The sequence below is a fragment of the Eptesicus fuscus genome, chromosome 4, assembly GCF_027574615.1.
Source record: "Eptesicus fuscus isolate TK198812 chromosome 4, DD_ASM_mEF_20220401, whole genome shotgun sequence".
Taxonomy (NCBI): domain Eukaryota; kingdom Metazoa; phylum Chordata; class Mammalia; order Chiroptera; family Vespertilionidae; genus Eptesicus; species Eptesicus fuscus.
The window spans coordinates 7,358,642-7,378,123 of record NC_072476.1 but is presented as its reverse complement, the minus strand read 5'-3'; the positions used below and the strand labels follow the sequence as shown (position 1 = coordinate 7,378,123).

Sequence of the window (19,482 nt, the reverse complement as noted above, 5' to 3'; positions counted from 1 at the left end):
TGATTGGCCTAATAGCGAAAGAACCGGAAGATGCCCTCAAAAAACGTGGCGGCAAGCTAGCTTCGCTACGGTGGTCTCACTGTCCCAGAAACGTGGCATGGGCTTCCGCCCTGCCTGGCTAGCAGAAGGTGACGCCACCCGTTCACTGTGGTTCCTCGAGAGCAACGACATCTGCCCTCAAACACAAAAGCTGCGCTGCCGCGTGTGGCTGCAAACCTCCCGGAGAGGATGGCTCTCAGGTGGCTTCACTTGGTGCCTCACCACCCAGGAAGACGCGGGCCGCCGATTGGGCACTGCCCGCAGGCTCCGAGAAGAAGGCCCTCGGCGATTGGGCAGCACTGGGTAAGGCTAGTTTTAAAGGAGCCGCAGGTGGGAGCCGTCGAAGACCCGGGTTCGGCGGGAGGCGGCGGTAAGCAGTGAGCGGGGGAGGGCACGGAGCGGCTGGAGAAAGGGCGGGAGGAGGGAGGGAAGGAAACTTTTGAACCTTCTGGTCCCGGGCTGGGGAGAGAGCTGGGCGGGGATCCGGGGAGGGTGGAGGGAGGGGGTCTGTGGGCGGGACCTCCCGGGATTGGAGTGGAGGGGTATCTGCTGGACAGTGGATCCCCGGGGATCCTGACAGAGTTTGTGATGCTCAAGTTCGGGCCGACCGTGAGCGGAGCTTTGCAGAGCCGAAGCTCCCAGGGAGAGGAGGGTCCTCCCGCGGCGTCTGATTGGAGGAAACGCGCTGTAGGATTCCTTCCGCTCGGATCCAGTCTGAGGGATCTGGTGGGAGGGGGAAGCGTCGGTGTGTGGGAGTATTGCTTCGGAGCCCTCGGCAACTCGCCGGCTGTGGATGGGGATCGCAGCGGGATCCAGCGGAAACTGAGCCTCTCCTGACAGGAGCCCAGCTGATCCCGGGGTGGGGGTGGGGGCAGTTCTCAGGGCAGAATCTACAGGGACAAAGGCCCCGGGAGGCTCGGGCCGTGGGAGATCTGGGGCCGCTACAATTCCGGTTCTTGCGGCAAGTGCCCAGCAGTGATCCTTTGATTGCGGCGGCGGCGGCGGCGGCGGCAGTGGGAAGACATACGCTCCGGACGGCCGACTGGGGGCGCTTTTTCGCGCCCCAAGTCTCCAGCCCCGTCGGTTACCGAGAACTGCTTACTACCATGAAGGGCGGAGCCCCAGGGAAAGGGCTGGCCCTCACTCCCCATTCCCCCGCTCCCCACCTCCCACCCCAGGCTGCAGCCTGGGATCCCCCAGGGACTCCCCGGAGCCGCCGCTTCCCCCATGGACTTGCCCGGGGACTCCAGGTGAGAGTGTACCCTGCCAGCGTGCCTTGAGCTCGGGAAACGGGGAGCCTGGTGACCATACAGGGGAAACCACGAAGCCAACGACAGGCTCAAGCGACTGTCCTCTGCTTCTTTCATCCTGCAGCCCCCCTGGCCAGCCACGTCTGTGCCGCCAGCCCCTGACTCGAGCATTATGGGGAGCCAGAAGCCCGAAACGGCCGAGGCTACAGATCCCCGTGGTCCCTTCACCCTTGGAAAAAGCCTCTCGGCGGGTCCTAGCCGTGGTGCTGGAAGATGTCATGGCTGCCCATATGGTGAGCCCCTTGAAAGGAGAGGCTGCCTTCCCCACCCAGGTCCCTTCTCAGTACCCATCGGGCCAGATCACTGGTGAGGATAACTGAGGTACAAACACCTCATTCTCACACACATTGCTCAGCAGCCGCCCTAATGCTGGAGTGTGCTTGGCTCTCTTTAACGCCAGCCTCAAAATGGGCAGGGTCTCCAGTGCCCATTCCCCACCACCAGCCAACCCCCTTGGGCTGGAACCACATCCCTACTCTCCCGCTTTCTTCCCAGCCCAACTTCTAGGCAGACCTTAGGAAGCGGACTGAGACCGCTTGCTCCATTGCACAGAGACAACCTGAGGTCCCAAACCGGGCAGTCACTCACCCAAGATCACTCACTTTTTCATTTCTTTAAACAGCTTGGGTGAGATTACCTAGATCCCGCACCAGCAGCTCAGAACACTGATATTTGGGCCCAGTTCTGTTTAACTCACCTCTCTGGAGATCTTGAGTGAATATTAGCCACAACCCCTGTCAGCTTTGTGGCCAGGCACAGGGAGGCCCTGTCCAGTCCAACCTCATTCTTCACCTTGCTCTTTTTGCGTTTTTTTAATCCTCACCTGAGGATATTTTTCCATTGTTTTTTGCTTTGTTTTGTTTTCTTTTTAAGAGAGAGAGAAAGAGAAATATTGATGTGAAACACATTGATTGGTTGCCTCCTGCACAAGCCCCAACCAGGGCCGGGGCTGGGGAGGAGCCTGCAACCAAGGTAGGTGCCCTTGACCGAAATCAAACCCAGGACCCTTTGGTCCGCAGGCCAACGCTCTATCCACTGAGCCAAACTGGCTAGGGCCATCACCTTGCTCGTGACACCTCCTCTCTTAGGTCCCCCTGGTGCCCCAAGAGGAGACCTCCACCCCACCACACCGCAGCAACCATTGGGATTCTGTTCACCAGCTGTCTGCTTCCCCACCCCAACAGGCTGTGTGGTCATCGAAGGCCAGGTGAGCAAGGCAGGATAGGGGTAAGCTGGTAACACAGCTGAACCCCTCTGATCTTTGTGGTCCCTTTCTAGGCCTCCCTATCCAATGCACTTATGCCGAGAGCCCTTGAGCCGCATCAACCGGCCTTCTCCCACCCTGAGGTGTCGATCAAAGACAACCTCTGGCCCAGAAGACCCTTCAGAAGAGGTGGACCAGGCACCGCAGCCTACTCTGGTGGTGATGCTAGAAGACATCGTCAGTCCCAGACCCCCAGCTGAGGTATGCGAACTTCCGGTAAGGATGTCAGGGGTGCAGCTGGGGTCAGGCAGTCCAGTGAGGGTAGAAGACAGGAGAGCTGAGTCGGGGGTAGATTTTGCTCAGAGAAAAGAGGACAGCATTTCAGGCGGAAGATACTGCTTGAGCAAAGCCCAAATGAAAAAGTCTTTAGTGCAAACCCAGGCAGGCATCTGGAGGCTGAGAGATGGGATGTGGGGAGCTGAGGAGGCTTCCCTGCCTCCCCACAAACATCCCATGTTTATACCCAGGACTCGGCGGACGAGACTCCCAACTTCATCGTCCCAGCGAGGAGGTGAGAGGGCTGGGGACGGAATTATTAAGATAACCAGACAACAACCAATACACAGGCAGCCAGAACTAGGGGTATTAGAATTTTCTTGTTCAGTAGTTCCATGTAGCACCTTCAGTAGCCTTAAGGGACAGGGGAGGTGCTGGCTCAGGTGGGATCTGGATCTGGAAGCTTCCCTAGCTTTTACCTTGCCCCTTCACCCCAGAGCTGAGTCCATGATGATGATTCACCAGACAAAGCCTCCATCCAGGGACCTGGAACCCCCATTCCAGCCGTCTGCCCTGCCTGCAGACCCTCTGGAGGACCCATCACCAAGTAAGGACTGAGACAGAGGGAGGGGATGGGGCTCTGGGAAATCTGGCTAGCTGATCAGTGTCAGATGCAGAGGGGCTTCACCCCTCCCAGGGCAGAACTTGGTGCGTGAAGAAGGGATTTTGATGTCCAACTCTTAAATTTAGGGTTTTTTTTTAGGAATAGGCTTCCTCTGCGGGCAGTTTAGTGTTTGGGGAGGGGCTGAAGTTACTAAAATGGGGCTTAGACACTGCAGCTGAGGAATGCCCACCTGTGACCCTCTCCTTTCCTCAGCCCCAGATCCGGTTCTGGAAGCCCCATCGACCCCACCGCCGTCCAGCCTTTTACGCCCTCGCCTCAGTCCCTGGGGCTTGGCTCCTCTCTTCCGTTCTGTCCGCTCCAAGCTGGAGAGCTTTGCAGACATCTTCCTCACTCCGGTCAAAGCCCCACAGCCCCCACCCCCATCACCGCCCATGAAGTTGGAGTTGAAGATCGCCATCTCAGAGGCTGAGCAGTCCAGGGCTGCTGAGGATACGGCACTTGTCAGTCCCCGCCCCCCTATCCGCCAGTGGCGAGCCCAAGCCCACAATCCCCCAGCATCTCCCCCTAAGCCATCTCTGGGCCGAAGCCACTCCTGCCCGGACCTGGGGCCTCCTGGCTCCGAGACCTGCAGCTGGCCCCCTGCCCCACACCACCCAAGCCGGCCACGGCCTCGACGGCACACTGTGGGTGGTGGAGAGATGGCCGGACCCCCACCACCCCCGCGACCCTGTCTCCGGAAAGAGGTCTTCCCTCTTGGAGGAGTGGGAGGCTCTCCTCCCCTCGTCACATCTTGTCCGTCCTCTGCATCTACTTCCTCCTTCTCTGAACCTGCAGAACCCAGGTAGTGCTCTCAATCAACCCTTAAATCCCTGGCCACAGTCTGGGCCTAGCCTCCTGCCCTCGTGTCCAATGGGCAGGAGATGGGGATACTGCTATGAATAGTTTTTGTCCCTGAGCCTTGATCTTCTCTGTAGGTTGGGCTCAACCAAGGGCAAGGAGCCACGGGCCTCAGAGGACCAAGTGCTTTCAGACCCTGAGACCAAGGTAGGTGTACAGATGAGGGGGAGGAGCTAAGTGGGAGCCTGTGCCCATACTGCACTCTTACCCTCTGCCCCATTTTTGCAGACCCTGGGAAAGGTTTCTCGATTTAGAATACGCAGGACACCGGCCCGTCCTCAACTAAACCTTACACCAATGGGGCTGCCTCGACCGATCAGGTGAATGCTCATTGTATATGGAGCTGCCTTGGCCAAACAGATGTTGACGCACATTCCCATAAGTGTGGCTTTGTCTCCACTCAGGGAGCACAGTCCAATCTGGTGGTTTGTGCTTAGAACTGTCTGCCTCAGGCAGTACTCCTGGCATCTGACCTGTCCCAGCAACTGAAATACAGACCAGGCCCTGCTTATCCCTTCTCCAGACTCTACTGGCCCCAGGTTTTTCAGTGGCCTCTGCTCTTTGCTCCCAGGTTGAACAAGAAGGAGTTCAGTTTGGAAGAAATTTACACCAACAAGAATTATCAGTCCCCTACAACCAGGAGGTGAGAAACTGTGCAGGCTTGGGGGTGATAGAGGGAAGGCTAGAACCAGAGGCGTGCTGGTAACCAGCACCTCTCCCTGCCTGGTCCAGGACATTTGAGACCATCTTTGAGGAACCCCGGGTGCGCAATGGGACTCTGATTTTGACCAGCTCGAGGAAGCTGCGGCGTGCTGTGGAGTTTCGGGACAGCAGCCTTCCTCGATCCCGGCGGCCATCTCGTGGGGTCCGAGCTGCTGCTGGCAGGACCCTTACTCCCAACTTGGCCCCCAGCCCAGATGTGGGACCCCTGCTGCAGCAGCGGCTGGAGGAGCTGGATGCCTTGCTCCTGGAAGAGGAGGACGTGGATTAGGGAGCAGCCCCATGTGCCCTAGGAGCTCCATCTGTTTATCTGTACATCCATCCTGGAAGGAAGGAAGCCTCTGACACCCATTTTATTTTTTTCTCTGTATTTCTAGTAAAATTTTCGGTATGTTTCTGATGCTTTTGTATGTTCCAAGTTGAGTTTAAAATTGATTGGCACTATTGGCTGATGTGTCTACTTTGGCCCTCAAGGACTGGGAAATAGGGATGGTGTCACGGAAGGCAATGAGGGTTAGACACAGGGAGGGAGTGGGGAATGGTCATTGGAGATACTTGATGTACTTGTGTATTCTTGTGTGGAGGAATACTTCTGAATCTGCTCCAGAAGATACTGTGATATGGGACCCTGGTCAGGGTTATTCCAATTCACTTACAGCAAAGAGGAGACTGAAAGTCCCACGGCCTTGATCGAGATGGCCCTGAAGTCCTCTTAACATGCAGGCCAGCACCTGCTGCTGGGTTCCAAAGCTAAGAGGAATCAACTGAAACGGCACCTACAACAAACTGTCAGCGGTGCTCGCTGTGCACCTAACCCAGTGAGAGGGCGTTTGTACCCATTTTATACGGGGTAAGCACGTTGAGTGCATCAGTGCCGTGTCTACATAAAGAATAACCAGCCAACAGAGGCAACACAGGGCAGTGGCCAAGAGCACAGACTAGAACGAGGGCTAGGCCTGAGTACAAATCCTGGTTCGGAAACTAAGTATTTGTGTGTCAGTCCCCTATCCCTCTGTAAAATGGGGCTAAGAAGAGTATCTTCCTAAAAACGTTCTTACGACCCAATGAGTCAATACGTGAGCAAGTGCCCGGCCCGGAAGAGCAAGGTGCTTCTTTTTGTTAGCGCGCAGAGCACAGGCCGGCGCTTTCCCACGGGACCAAGAGAAAAGGCGACGCGGCCGCCTCCCTGCGCGTCCGGCGGTCGCCACGCGCCGCGAGTTCCGGCCACTCCATCCGCCGCGGAGCTAACCCTGCCGCGCGAGCTGCCCGCCGGACGTCAGCGCCGCGGCGCGTGCGCGTGAAGCTAAGCCCAGCGGCGGAAAGAGACGACGTAACTGGCTGCCGACGGGGAGCTTCCCCAGCGGCGCGCCGCCCAGCGGCCAACCGCCCCCCACGCCTCGCGCAACGCGACTGGACTCCTCGCCCGGACGCCGTCAGAAGGTGGGCCAATGAACGGAGGACGGGAAAAGGCGGAATCACCTGCAGAACCGCCCAAGCACCTACTCCTAGCCAGTCGAGTCACGAGACTCGGTGGAGGACGGAACTAATGTGACGTACGTCCAATCCAGAACTTGAGGGCGGTTACAAATTACCCACTCCCCGAGTCTGACTCCGCCCCCGCCCTGACGTACACTTTTCCACCAATCAACGACCTAACCTGTGGAGGGGTGAGGGGAAGGGGGCGAAGAGTGGGAGGAGGCAGAGAGAGGAGGAGGCGTAGGCTGAGGAAGAGGGAGGGGGGTAGGGAAGTCCTGGCGGAGAAGAGGCCCAAGACTCCAAAGGAGACAGCAAGAGGGTGCGCTGAAGCTCCCCCGCTGACCAACGGCTGTTTCGGATCCCTTAAGGAGCGAGTCACACAGAGACGAGGAAAGGAGGAAGAGACTTTTATGTCGGCAGACAGAGAAGCTCTACCCGTCACTGTTGCCTCACATCCGGGGCTTTGGAGGGCTGGCCCCCGCGGCCCCGCCCCCCTCGCGCCTTTCATGGCGACTGGAGGCGGAGGCTGGAAGAGCTGGGACTGGAGGAGGCCCCTTTAAATCTCCTTAAAGGGGTGGCCACCGAATTCGGCAGACTACAACGCCAGCCTTAAAGGGGAAGCCGCCTAACAGGAGCTGACAAATTGAAAACTGCTGTTGGGAGAATTGGAGCGAGTGAGGATTCTTACCTCCTCTTCCTCCCCACTCCAGAAAGTCCTTTAAATTCTGCGTGAAGGGGAAGTGGCCGCTTGTGGAGGACTGGAAACAAACTCGCGAGCCTTTCCAGCAGCGGCCTGCTGTTTTGAGGACCCAGGACTCCTTAAAGGGGTGGCCTCTTTTAGCCGGAGGACTTGAGACACTTTTAAAGGGGAGGTCTGCGTTTCGGGGAGAGCTTTCGGTCCCTTTTAAAGGGGTGGCCCTTCCTCTTCTTTGGGGAGACTAGTCTCGACCCCCTGGCAAGGGGCGGCCACCGCACTAGGCCGGCCGGACACCGTCGGGTCGTCTTAAAGGGGCCAGGGACTGGACAACTTGAGATTTCGCCTTAAAGGAACGGCCGCCCCGTTTTCGCCGTCTTGGCCCTGCCGGCCCCACTTGGGGGGTGGGGACCCTCGGGCTTGTCGCCCCGGGGGCGGCGCCGGCTCCCCAGGCCTTGGCCTTGGGGCAAGCTCAGGGCCAGCAGATCCTGCTTTCAAAAGGAAGCCGTGGCCCTCTCGCCCCTGTGCAGCCGCCAACGCCGCGCCTGCGACCCTGGGCCTGCGGACAGGCCGCTTCGGGCCCCGCCGCCTCCGGATGCGGCACTGAGGGCGGTCGCCATGGAGACGGCCGCGGCTCCGGGCCCGGGCTGGGCCGCTGAGGGAGAGCGGCGGCGGCGGCGCTGCTCGCGCCGAGACCGAGACCGGGAGCAGCGGCGCCGCCGAGGTCCTGGCGGCGACGCGCCCCGGGCCCTGTTGGCAGCCCCGCGCGGCTCCTCGTCATCGTCATCGCCGCCGCCGCCCGCCAGGCCCTGGTCGTCAGCTTCGTCTGGAGAGCGGCCCGGAGGCCCGAGACGGCGGCGGCCCCGTCCCAGGCCTCGGCCACCGCGACCCCGAGCTCGGAAGCGCCCTGCGGGCTCCGGCAGCCGCGGAGAGGAGGAGGAAGAGGAGGGGGGGTGTGCGGACGACGGGGAGGCCGAAGAAGAGCCGGAGGAGGAGGAGGAAGAGGAGGAGGACTTGATCGATGGCTTCGCCATCGCCAGCTTCGCCAGCCTCGAGGCCTTGCAGGTGGGGCCTGACGGGGCTGGGAACCTTGGGGGGCTTCACTGGGGCAGAGGGAAGGGTACAGTGCCTGGAGGGGGTGGAGTTGAGGGGGGAATGTTGGCACCCCAAACCAGAGCAACCGGCTCCTCTGGCCAGGCCTCTGCCCCGCCCTGGGGTGGGAGGAGGTAGAGCTCGTCTCCGGGGACCAGCCGGTGGTCCGTGAGGTCCGAAAGGTTGGCGACCGCCGAACCCGGCCTGAGCCACTTCGGTAGCCTGGTCACCCCTAGAAGGTCGGGAGCTTTCCTCTCTCCATCTGCTTTAGCCCCACTTCCTCCTCCACAGAAGGATGCCTCTCTCCAGCCCCCAGAGCGACTGGAGCACCGGCTAAAGCATTCGGGGAAGCGGAAGAGGGGGGGCTCCAGTGGGGCCACTGGGGAGCCAGGGGACAGCTCTGATCGGGAGCCTGGCCGGCCCTCCGGAGATCGTGCCCGAAAATGGCCCAATAAGCGGAGAAGGAAAGAGGTGAGTTTGTCCTACCTAGATCCCTGCCCTTTAAAACTGGGCAGAACATCCTTCACGGAGACCCATTTTCCATTAACACTGCCACTACCCATTGCAAACAGTGATCGCAATCTCTAGGACAAAGATGAAAAGCAGAGCCAGTTTGAGCTTCTCCCCATCCAAGTCCGACAGAGATATGTCCACAGACCTGCCTGCTTCTGGCTGGCACTAGGTCCACCTCCAGCATATCAGAGGGACTTAGTTGAGTCATAAATGAGTTAGATATGTCTCTGCCATCCCCCTCGAGGTGGTGGCAGTCCAGTAGGAAAGAAACAGTCTTGGAGCAAACACCTATACCAAACCCAGAGGAGCTGGGCCGAGTCTGGGAGAGGTGCTTAGAAACCCACATGAGGAAGCCACTCATTCTGCCTGGGGGATGGGAGGAGGTTGTGGTTAGGGAAAGCCCCCTAGGATATCTTAGTCAGGCCTTGAAGAATAGTCATAAGTTTTGCTCAGGGGAGAAACCGGGCAAAGTTGTTTTGGACAAAAGCACAGAGATATGCGAGTCCGGTCTGTTTGGACAGTGGGCAGAGCATTGGGAACAGGGCTGGGCAGTGGCAGTAGAAGCAGCTAAAAAGAAGTGGAGAGGAGGTGACGAGGGGCCCTCAGTGCCTCGCTGGGGAGTTTAGACACGATCCAAAGGCCTCGCCAGTCAGCCTCCCTTACCTCTGGACTCTGGTCTCTCTCAGGTCTCCTCCCGGCACTCTCTGGAAGCCGGATACATAGTAAGTGCTCTCCACCTGCACGGTCCCTCCCCGTCCTCCCTCTCGGAAAGCCCACACTTACTTTGGGCCCCACTCCTCTTCCTTTTTGTGACACCTCTGTCTTCTTTCTCCCCAGTGCGATGCGGAAAGCGATCTGGACGAGAGGGTGAGTTGGGCTAGAATTTGTTGGGAGGGCAGCGGTACGGCTTATAAAATGAACTGCAGCCTACAGGGCTCCTGTGTGCAGCCGACAGAGCCTCCTCTTGAGTGGGAAGTATGAGTTAGTTGAGCCAGGATTAGATTGGGAGGAGGGGGGTGGACTGAGAGAGTAAATGACTTCTTTTCCTTGGTCACTAGAGCCAGTTGTCCAAAGCATAGAAGGCCCCTGCCTTGCGCCATCATTTCTAAAGCCCTTGGAGATACCCTGGTTCTCTACCGAAATTGGGAGTAGCTCCGGAACAGGCTGGTCCTTCCTGCTGGCCATTAGTCAGTCTTTAATAGATGAGAGTCTCAGCAGAGACTGTGCTCGTGGCATTGAGGCTACTAAACCATTGTAGTCAGTGTAAGGACATACGCTATAAAGGTGTTTTTCAGCTTTGGCTAATTTGCTTATTTTGAAATAGTGGATCCTAGCAGTTGGGACTCTACCCCTGTCACTAACTAAATTTGTACTCCCTGATGTGTCTTGTTTTAATTTTTAAAGTTGGCTAGACAGGGAATGTGATGAACCAGAGTTCTTGTCCATATAAAGCGGGCAGCCACTATCTAATACTAGCTCATTGTTGCCATGTGAGACTGCAAGTCGGAATTTTTATGAGGAATCTGGATATCTAAATACCAGCAATTAGTTTATAATTTTTCTAAAACTTACGAACCAGACAAATAGACCAGGTAGGCCTATTGGCCAGCAGTTAGTGATATCTTTTTGGTTTTATTTCCTTGCTTCTTTGCTGTTTTAGTGCTGCTGCGATTTAGGCCTCCTGGTCGATCAGATTCTCAGGCTCAGCTGCTCCACCCTTTTTCCTCAAGCATAGGCACCCTAGAGCAGCGGTCGCCAACTGGTGGTCCGTGAGGTCTGAAAGGTTGGCGACCGCCGCCCTAAAGTATAGTCTTTGATGGATTTCAACTCGGGTGATGGAATAGACTTGCCACCACTGCCAGTTGCTGGCAGGCTCAGAAGTTGTTGGCCTTCCTGGATAAGGGCTTGGCCTAACCAGAACCTGACCCTGTCCCTACCCTTCTTCCCCAGGTCTCCGATGATGACCTCGACCCATCCTTTACTGTTTCAACCAGCAAAGGTTGGTTCCAAGGGCTGGGGCTGGAGACAGGGGAGGGAATCAGGGTGAGCATGGGTCTTAATGGAATGTTTGCTGTCCTGCCTCCACAGCCTCGGGCCCTCATGGCGCCTTCAATGGGAACTGTGAAGCTAAACTCTCCATAGTCCCTAAAGTGTCGGGCCTGGAGCGGAGCCAGGAACAGCCCCCAGGGCCCGATCCGCTGCTAGTGCCTTTTCCCCCGAAGGAACCACCACCTCCACCAGCCCCTCGGCCTCCTGTCTCACCCCCTGCACCCCTGCCGGCCACCCCCAGCCTGCCGCCCCCACCCCAGCTGCAGCTTCGGGTCTCGCCCTTTGGCCTCCGCACTTCTCCCTATGGCAGCAGCCTGGACCTCAGCACTGGCAGGTGAGTGGTCTGGGGTTCGGTCCGGTCTGGAAAGGCCTGGTCATTTTGGCAGTAACCCCTACATTCTGTGGCTGGGACATGGGGTAGTACCTTTGGAATATGATTTGAAAAGGGATTACGAGAATGAAAAGTTTGAAAGATACTGGGTGAAACAAATTTAAAGAGATTACTACAGAGCTCATCAGATCGCTTTATACATTCACACGCAGGGGAATCCAGTTTGTGCCGTGTCTCAGTATTATTTGCTGCTGAGACCTCTTTGCAAGGCACATCTGCCAGAAATAGTGTTCTTAGAACATGCTTTGGGAAATGCTGTCATGCTGATTAAGAGTGCTGGCTTTGGTGTCAGACCTGAATTCAAATTCTTGCTCTGCCACTTACTGGCTATGTGATGTTCGAGAAGTCACTTAACCTCTCTGAGCCTCAATTTCCTCTTTCTATAAAATGAAATAATAATAGTACCTCATCCTAAAGCTGTTGTGAGAATTGTGAGTTAACGCAGTGTTTCCCAAAGTGTGCACACTCATTAGTGCTACGTGAAGTAAATCAGATATTACGTGAGCACATTTTTTTCGGTTTGTATGTGCTTTAGAAAAATATGACTAGTATCTCCTTGATTTCACACATTGTGGCTTGGGTGAAGCTAAGTTAAAAAGAAAAACTGAGTTATGTTAAAGAAGTAAAAGGTACAGGTGGTTACATGGATGCGGCAGCGATTGGGAAGGTGGTAGGAAATGTTGGAGACTTGGATTAGCGTATAACACAAGCGACAGCACTTGGCCTACAGTAAGTGCTCACTAAAGGGTAAGAGTTATTGATGCTATTATTATTCATGCTATCGCTGTTGTCATCAATGTTATTTTTTTTTTCTTATTGAGAAAACTAAGGCTCAGAGAGGGGCAGTGACTTGCTCAAGGTCACCCAGGATGTTAATGGCAAGCTGGACCTAGAACTCCTAGGTCAGGCCAGCAGGGTGCTGCTTCCACTGTCGTAGGAGGGTAGGGACCCAGGTGGCCTGTTGTAATTAAGTGTCAAAATGAATGATATGTTTTGTGCTGTGGTTGAATCAGAAAAGGGAAAGTCACGTGGCCAAAAACATCAGAGGCAGCTGTGTGGAAGATGAGACCTAGCGAGGGGAGAGGGGGTTGTTGGTTGTGGGAGGTACCTCAGTCTGAGGATGGGTTCCTTGGCGGGGGTGGAGATCCTGGGGGCCAGGTTCTACCACCTTCCATGTTGGAGAACCAGGGTCAAGGTATCGCCCAGGCTTCTGACCCACTCCTGTCAGAGCTGGCACCTCCCAACCCTTCACTCATTTCCCCACTTCTCTCCCCAGCTCTTCACGGCCGCCCCCCAAGGCCCCGGCCCCTCCCGTGGCTCAGCCTCCCCCCTCATCATCCTCTTCGTCCTCTTCCTCCTCATCTGCCTCCTCCTCGTCCGCGCAGCTCACCCACCGGCCCCCGACGCCCTCACTGCCCCTACCTTTGTCCAACCACAGCTTTCCTCCCCCTGGGCTGCGGCCCCCCCCACCACCCCACCACCCCTCCTTGTTCTCCCCTGGCCCCACCCTGCCCCCACCCCCACCCCTGCTGCAGGTGCCAGGGCACCCTGGGGCCTCAGCTGCTAACGCCCTTTCTGGTGAGTTTGGGGTCCTGGCCGGGGGGTGGGGGGCAATGACCCTGGGCTTGGGCCCAGTCAGCTTTGGGGCATTTGGACCTTAGCAGACTGCAGGGCTTGAGGAGGGAGTGGCTCGTGGCCCGAAGGGAAGGCCAGTCACCCGGGCCCAAGGAGGCTGACAGGTGGCGACAGATATTAAAGCCTTCTCCCCTCCCCTCCCACAGAGCAGGACCTGATCGGCCAGGACCTGAACTCTCGCTACCCTGAGGTGGTGGGGGCAGGGGGCTCAGCCCGGCCCCTGGCCTTCCAGTTCCACCAGCACAACCACCAGCACCAGCACACCCACCAGCACACCCACCAGCACTTCACCCCTTATCCCCCAGGCCTGCTGCCACCCCACGGCCCCCACATGGTGAGCTCCTCACTGAGCCAGTGATAAGGCTCAGAGGCTTGGGGGGAGGGTCTGGCTTCAGGGGAAGGCCCGGGTCTCTGGCTAGCAGCTTACTCTTCCCTTCTCTTCCCTAGTTTGAGAAATACCCAGGAAAGATGGAAGGCCTTTTCCGGCATAATGTGAGTGCATGTGTGTGGTGTGTGGGCATAGATGCAGTAGTGCGTGTGACCCTAACTGTTGGGGATCCAATCTTCAGCTTCAAAAGCAAGAGCCTTGAGCTCCCTGGGGGGCTTTAGGGTGGAGGCCAGAGGACTGATGGGCAGACCAGACGTGGGCTGCACCTCCACCCCCAGTTTGGACTAGTCCCATTCTCTCCACAGCCGTACACGGCCTTCCCTCCCGCAGTGCCCGGCCTGCCTCCGGGCCTCCCGCCGGCTGTCTCCTTTGGCTCCCTGCAGGGGGCCTTCCAGCCCAAGGTGAGCTCCCAATCCAGACGCTGTCACCACCTCCCACCCCTAGAACCCAGACACCTCCAGGTCCACATACCTTCTTCCCATTCTCCAAACCATGCCCATTCTGCCCTCCCCTGTGGCCCCACATTTCCCCAAAGCCATGGTTCCTCCCTGTCCCAGTCCCCAGCTTGGTGATAGACCCCTTTTCTGCCTAGTGCCAGCTCTCCTGACTGTTCCCTCCACTCCCCTTTCCCAGAGCATGAACCCCGAGCTGCCACCACGACTGGGGCCAATGCCAAGCGGGCTTCCCCCAAAGGGGACACAGGTGAGGGGGCCAAGGCAGGTTCTACTGGAATTGGAAGGTCTGTTGCGTAGAGCAGGGTTGACTTGAGAATGAATCATTGACTGATCCCTCCTGTTGACACATGTTGGGGGTGTTCCTGAGAATGTGATGTGAGAGAATTTCGTACATGACAGGATTTCCCAGGCATGAGGTATAGGAATTTCATGAAGTTGCCCGAGAAATAAGATTATTAGGGCAGTGGCTTTTGTAGGGGTTTCAATATGTTTTTTTAAGATACAAAACTTTTTCTCCCCAAAATGACATCATACCAGGAAGTCCTGTCTATAAAACAGTGAAAAGATAAGTTGTCCCTTTGTGAAGTGGCACAAGGAGACCAAGCCTTCCCTCCCACTTAGAGCCCAGGGCTCTGGGAACTGTGAAAACGCACAGGATGTATTTCCTAAAGATAGATTAGACCAGAGGTTTTCCACACTCTCTCAGCAGTAATACAGGCTTTTCTCTAAAGAAAGCTTAAACAGACCCTCACGTAAAGCTACTAATAGGACAGCTTCTTCTGTTGAGAAATCATTCTGCCTGCCCACTAACCACTCCCAGTCTTCCAAGCAAAGCTTCTTGGGGCCTGGCTCAGGAACTTGGTGCTGGAGGGGAGAGGCTCAGAGTGGGAGAGGTAGGGAAAGGAGTCTCACACAAGCAGGAAAGGATTAAGGGTGCCACACAGGGTCTCAAGGAGGTGTTTGGGGGCTGCGGAGATGAGGTGCCCAGGTCAGTAAACAGGTCTGAATCGCCACCAATCTGCTTTGCCATCCTCAGATCCCTGACCATTTCCGGCCACCTTTGAGGGTGAGTGTGGTGAGGACCTCAGGTGCATGAGGCTGGGGGCTGGTGTCGGTGTTCGGCTGAGGGGTGGGGGAGGTCATGCTTGAGAAGGAGTGAGAAATCCAAGACATGGAGGCAGCCAGATGTGGAACAGCAGAAAGAGAAAGGACTGTAAGCCAGAGACCTGGGTTCAGATGTAACTGGTCATGGGACGTTGGGCAAGACAGTTCATCTCTCTGAGCCTCAGTTTCCTAGGCTGTGAAATGGACTTAGTCATCCCTCATTTGTAGGGATGATAAAAGGAGATGTTGTGTGGCAAGTCTGGGCCCAGGGCCAGGCCTGGGGTGGGTGACGAGTGAACATTCTTTCCTTCCCTTTCCCTTTGGTCATCCTTCTGGGGCGGCAGAAACCAGGGAAGTGGTGTGCCATGCACGTGCGCGTGGCTTACATGATCCTGAGACACCAGGAAAAGATGAAGGTACTGGGGCTGGAGGGCTGGGGAGAGCGGGCCTGCCTGAACTCTGGGGGTCTACCTTCTGTAGAGCTTGGCAGAATCTTGGCCAGACACATCCCATCCTATCTCTGGTCACTGCCTTAGCAATTCCAAAATTAGCACTAGGTTCTCTGGCTAACTAGAGGGGTGGTCAGAGAAGGCACTCCCTCCCCATCTTGGCGCCAGGCAGCCCTTGGAGGGGGTGTAGGGGTAGAAGAGCAAGAGGACAAATCTGGCTCCTCACTCACTGCCCCTCTCCCTGTCCCATGCAGGGCGACTCCCACAAGCTTGACTTTCGGAACGACCTCCTGCCCTGCCTTCCGGGGCCCTATGGGGCCCTGCCCACTGGCCAGGAGCTCTCCCACCCGGCTGCCTCCCTCTTCACTGCAACTGGTGAGTCTGGCCAGCCCTCTTGGGGCCTAAGGTTCCCATATATAACCCAAGGCCCACCTTACGCCCACTCAGCCTCATCAGAATCTCCCACCTCTCTGCCCCAGGTGCCGTCCACGCTGCAGCCAACCCTTTCACGGCAGCTCCCGGGGCCCATGGACCCTTTCTGAGCCCCAGCACCCACATTGGTAAGAGCCAGGGGCATGTTGGGCAACTCAGACCTTGTCTGTGACTTCTAGGAATTCTCAAGCTGGGGATGGAAGTTAGACCTGAAAGGCAGCTGAAATGGGGGTAGATCTGGTTCCACTTGCTCTGTGACCTTGGGCAAATTACTCTACCCTCTCTGAGCCTTGATTTCATTGCCTGTAAAATGGGATAGGAAAGGGCATAGTGACTGCTAATCTCTGCCAGCCCAGATATTCTCTGAAAGAATAGTCAGTGGAAAGGGTATTGTGCCACCTGGGAGAGGAAGGTGGAGGAAGGCTGCACAGCCCCAGGAGAGCGCATGGTCACTGGTTCCTAGCCACCTCAGGCCGGCTGTTGGGGGAGATTTAACCTGGACTTGGGTGGACAAGGAGGATTTGAGCTGAGGGCAATGGGAAAGGTGTTCCTGGAAGGAAATGGTGAGGTCCCATGGTGGTATAGGTTAGTTGTTCTGACTGGCTATGGGACATGTGCATGACATTAGGGTCAAGCTGGGAAGGGCTCTGCATGTCAAGTGGGAGGAAGCCAGCAGAGGTTTCCAGGTAACTGGCTTGCTGTAGAGCTTGTGTGGGTGGCTGGTGGGGGGAGTGCGGGGTAAACGCTTGACCTCTGGAGTCAGAGAGGCCCTGGGTTGACGGTTGGCAAGTCACTTCACCTGTCAGAGCTTGTTTCGTCATCTGTAAGTGGGAATGACCCTATCGGCCTAATGGGGCTTGTGAGGTGAAACAGCACTGTGCATGTCAGAGCTCACTGCCTAGCCCGGCCCAAGCAAGTGCTGAGCACCAGGTTGTTAAGGTTAAGGCAGAGCAGCCGAGGCCTTTGGGGCCTGCTTGCCGATCTGCCTCTTCCCTGTTAGTTCTCGGTGACCTCTCAGAGTGGGCGGCCCAATGCTCTGACCATCCCTCTTCTCCTACAGATCCCTTTGGGCGTCCCACAAGCTTCGCCTCCTTGGCTGCCCTCTCCAACGGGGCCTTTGGAGGCCTGGGCAGCCCCACATTCAGTGAGTCCTGGGTAGGGTGGGTAAGAGGCTGTGGCAGTGGATTAATGTGCTCAAGCAGGAGGGGGGTGCCTGTTTGGGGCCTCCCACTCCTGGCTCCTGTCACTCTCTACTTTGCCCTCTGTCTAGACTCCGGCGCCGTCTTTGCCCAGAAAGAAAGCCCAGGGGCCCCACCAGCCTTCGTCTCCCCCCCAGACCCATGGGGTCGCCTGCATCGCAGTCCTCTGGCCTTTCCTGCCTGGGTCCGGCCCCCTGAGGCCGCCCGGACACCAGGCTCAGACAAGGAGCGGCCTGTGGAGCGGAGGGAGACTTCTATCACCAAGGAGGAGAAAGATAGGTATGCTTTCCGCAAACTGCCCCCCCCCCGCCCCCCGCGCCTCCCCCTCAGCCTGCATCTGACCTCTGGAGTACCTTTATTCTCTCCCACACCTGCCCCCAGGGACCTCCCCTTCTCACGGCCCCAGCCCCGAGTATCTCCTGCTACTCCCAAGGCCCGGGCTGGTGAGGAAGGGGCCAGGCCAGCCAAGGAATCGGTGCGGGTAAAGGAAGAGCGGAAAGAGGAGGCTGCTGCTGCCGCCGCTGCTGCCACCGGGCCTCAGGGCCTTCACCTGCTGTTTGAGAGGCCCCGGCCACCCCCCTTTCTGGGCCCCGGTCCTCCGGAGCGCTGTGCTGGCTTTCTGGAGCCAACCTGGTTGGCAGGGCCCCCTCGCCTTGCAAGGCCACCCCGCTTCTATGAGGCGGGTGAGGAGCTGACTGGACCAGGGGCGGTGGCTGCTGCCCGCCTGTATGGTCTAGAGCCTGCCCATCCCCTGCTCTACAGCCGCTTGGCCCCTCCGCCACCACCTACTGCGGCCCCAGGAACCCCTCACCTTCTCAGCAAGACCCCACCAGGAGCCCTTTTGGGGGCACCACCTCCACTGGTGCCCGCCCCCCGGCCTAGTTCCCCACCTAGAGCCCCTGGCCCAGCCCGGGCTGACAGGTGAGGGGAGGGGAGGGGCAGGGGCAAAGCTCCATCCCCCTTTCCTTTTGATAAGATCCTAGAGCTGAGGTTTTAAGCCAGGGCTGGAGGGCAAAGGTCGTGACCTCACCAGCCATCTCTGAGGTCATGGAACCTGAGAACAGAGCCCCAACCCCCATGAGATCAAGCATCAGATGAACCTTGGGGTCATTGGGAGGGCAGAGGTCACAAACCTCTAGAGAGGGGTGTGTGTGTGTGTGTGTGTGTGTGTGTGTGTGTGTGTGTGTGTCTGTACACATATATGAGAGTGGGGGTCATTTCAGAGGTCATAGCTCATAGATCTCCTGAGGTGCACCATCGCCCCCTGAGGGCCCCTAGGCCCTTGGCCTGCCTCCCCAAGGGCTCACTAAGCCAGAGGCCAAAGTGCCCCCCTCCCCTTCACCTACCACCCAAGTCCTCATGCCCTCTCAGGGTTGGGGGAGGAGGGGCTAAAGGAAGGGGAGTTCCATGTACATATTTATCTCCCCTTCCACATAGCCCCCCAGACCTTTTGTACATTTTTACAGGGGTGCCCCTCCCAATAATCCCCCTTCCTGGTTAATTAAATCCTCAGACTGGTGCTGTGTTCCTAGCCTCTGGCCTCTCTGTGGGGGGAGGGGAGATTGCAGGGGGAAGAGCTGGGAGGGGACAGGCAGGCCCAAGGTTTATCCCTAGGAATATGGGATCCAGCAGGAAGTGGACCAACGGGGGAAGGGACCTGGATACCTAGGCTGGAAAGAAGTGCAAATGCTTCCTGCTTGGCTGACAGCCCAGGTTCCCCCCACTTGTTCCTGTTACCTCTGTGTGCCCCAGCCCCAAGAGGCTCAACCTTTAAGCTTCAGAGTCTACTTCTTTTCTTAGTGGCTCAGTCCCCTACTCCATTTCCAAGTGCCCCCAGGACTCCTGGGCCCTGCTCTCTAGAGCCCTGTTCCCAGAGCCCTGCCCCAGGCTACGGAGGGCCAGAGAAGGTCACCATGTACCACACACCAAAGAAGGGGGTCAGCTTGGGGTGGGCCACACAGGCAGCTTCTTTAGCAGCCTCTGGGCAGCAGCCTCAGCCTTCCCAAAGCAGCAGGTGCCCCCAGGCTGGGGCCCAGCCTGGAAGGCAGGGGTCAGTTTAACAAAAACATAATGTTGACTTTTTTCCCAGGCGGGGCTTGTTCTGTAACATGACTGGCGGATATTTATATAAAAATGAGTGTTACAATGAGGCCCCTGGCTCCTCTTTCGGTGTGTGTCACCTGGGGTTGGGGATTGGGCTGGAACCTGGAGTCGGGGCGGGGGAGGAGGGGTGAAGATAATACTATCCGTGTCCTGACGAAGGTTTTCCCCTCCCTCCCACCTGGGAGAGTTCTACTTCTGGATGGATGGATTGGGGGCGTTGGGCACTGGAGTTTGTCACTTTTTTTTTTTTTTACAACCCAGGAGTACATGTTAAATAAGTTTCAAACACTACAGAAAGAGACAAAACAATTTCCTATATATCTTCCAACCCACACAAGCCCACACATGCAGCGGTAACCACTGTCAACCATTTGGTATATGTTCTTTAGGTACCTTTACTATGTGTTTACCTGCACATACATATGCATACA

At 57.1% G+C, this 19,482-nt stretch overlaps 2 protein-coding genes across 3 annotated transcripts; both read left to right on the top strand.

Annotated features, from left to right (window-relative positions):
• Positions 1-331: 331 nt before the first annotated feature.
• On the top strand, positions 332-5,518 carry PRR14 (proline rich 14). Of its 2 annotated transcripts, none has more exons than XM_008152819.3 (12): positions 332-409; positions 1,218-1,289; positions 1,414-1,582; positions 2,438-2,556; positions 2,628-2,814; positions 3,081-3,124; positions 3,327-3,436; positions 3,707-4,295; positions 4,429-4,498; positions 4,580-4,671; positions 4,923-4,994; positions 5,084-5,518. In XM_008152819.3, exons 2-12 carry the CDS (start codon positions 1,267-1,269, stop codon positions 5,340-5,342), a joined length of 1,734 nt encoding a protein of 577 aa, XP_008151041.1. In that variant the 5' UTR covers positions 332-409; positions 1,218-1,266; the 3' UTR covers positions 5,343-5,518. The 2 variants fall into 2 exon arrangements, with proteins under 2 accessions (XP_008151041.1, XP_027983289.1); XM_028127488.2 differs by having other exon boundaries at positions 2,628-2,829.
• A 1,566-nt stretch (positions 5,519-7,084) lies between these two features.
• Positions 7,085-19,098, top strand: FBRS (fibrosin). Its single transcript, XM_054714475.1, has 18 exons — positions 7,085-8,306; positions 8,625-8,804; positions 9,533-9,568; positions 9,684-9,713; positions 10,797-10,845; positions 10,935-11,229; positions 12,563-12,864; positions 13,068-13,255; positions 13,369-13,413; positions 13,615-13,710; positions 13,943-14,011; positions 14,801-14,830; positions 15,213-15,284; positions 15,572-15,692; positions 15,797-15,877; positions 16,810-16,893; positions 17,020-17,227; positions 17,330-19,098. The coding sequence occupies exons 1-18, from the start codon at positions 7,860-7,862 to the stop codon at positions 17,871-17,873; spliced, it is 2,877 nt and encodes a 958-aa protein (XP_054570450.1). The 5' UTR covers positions 7,085-7,859; the 3' UTR covers positions 17,874-19,098.
• The last annotated feature ends 384 nt before the right edge of the window (positions 19,099-19,482 follow it).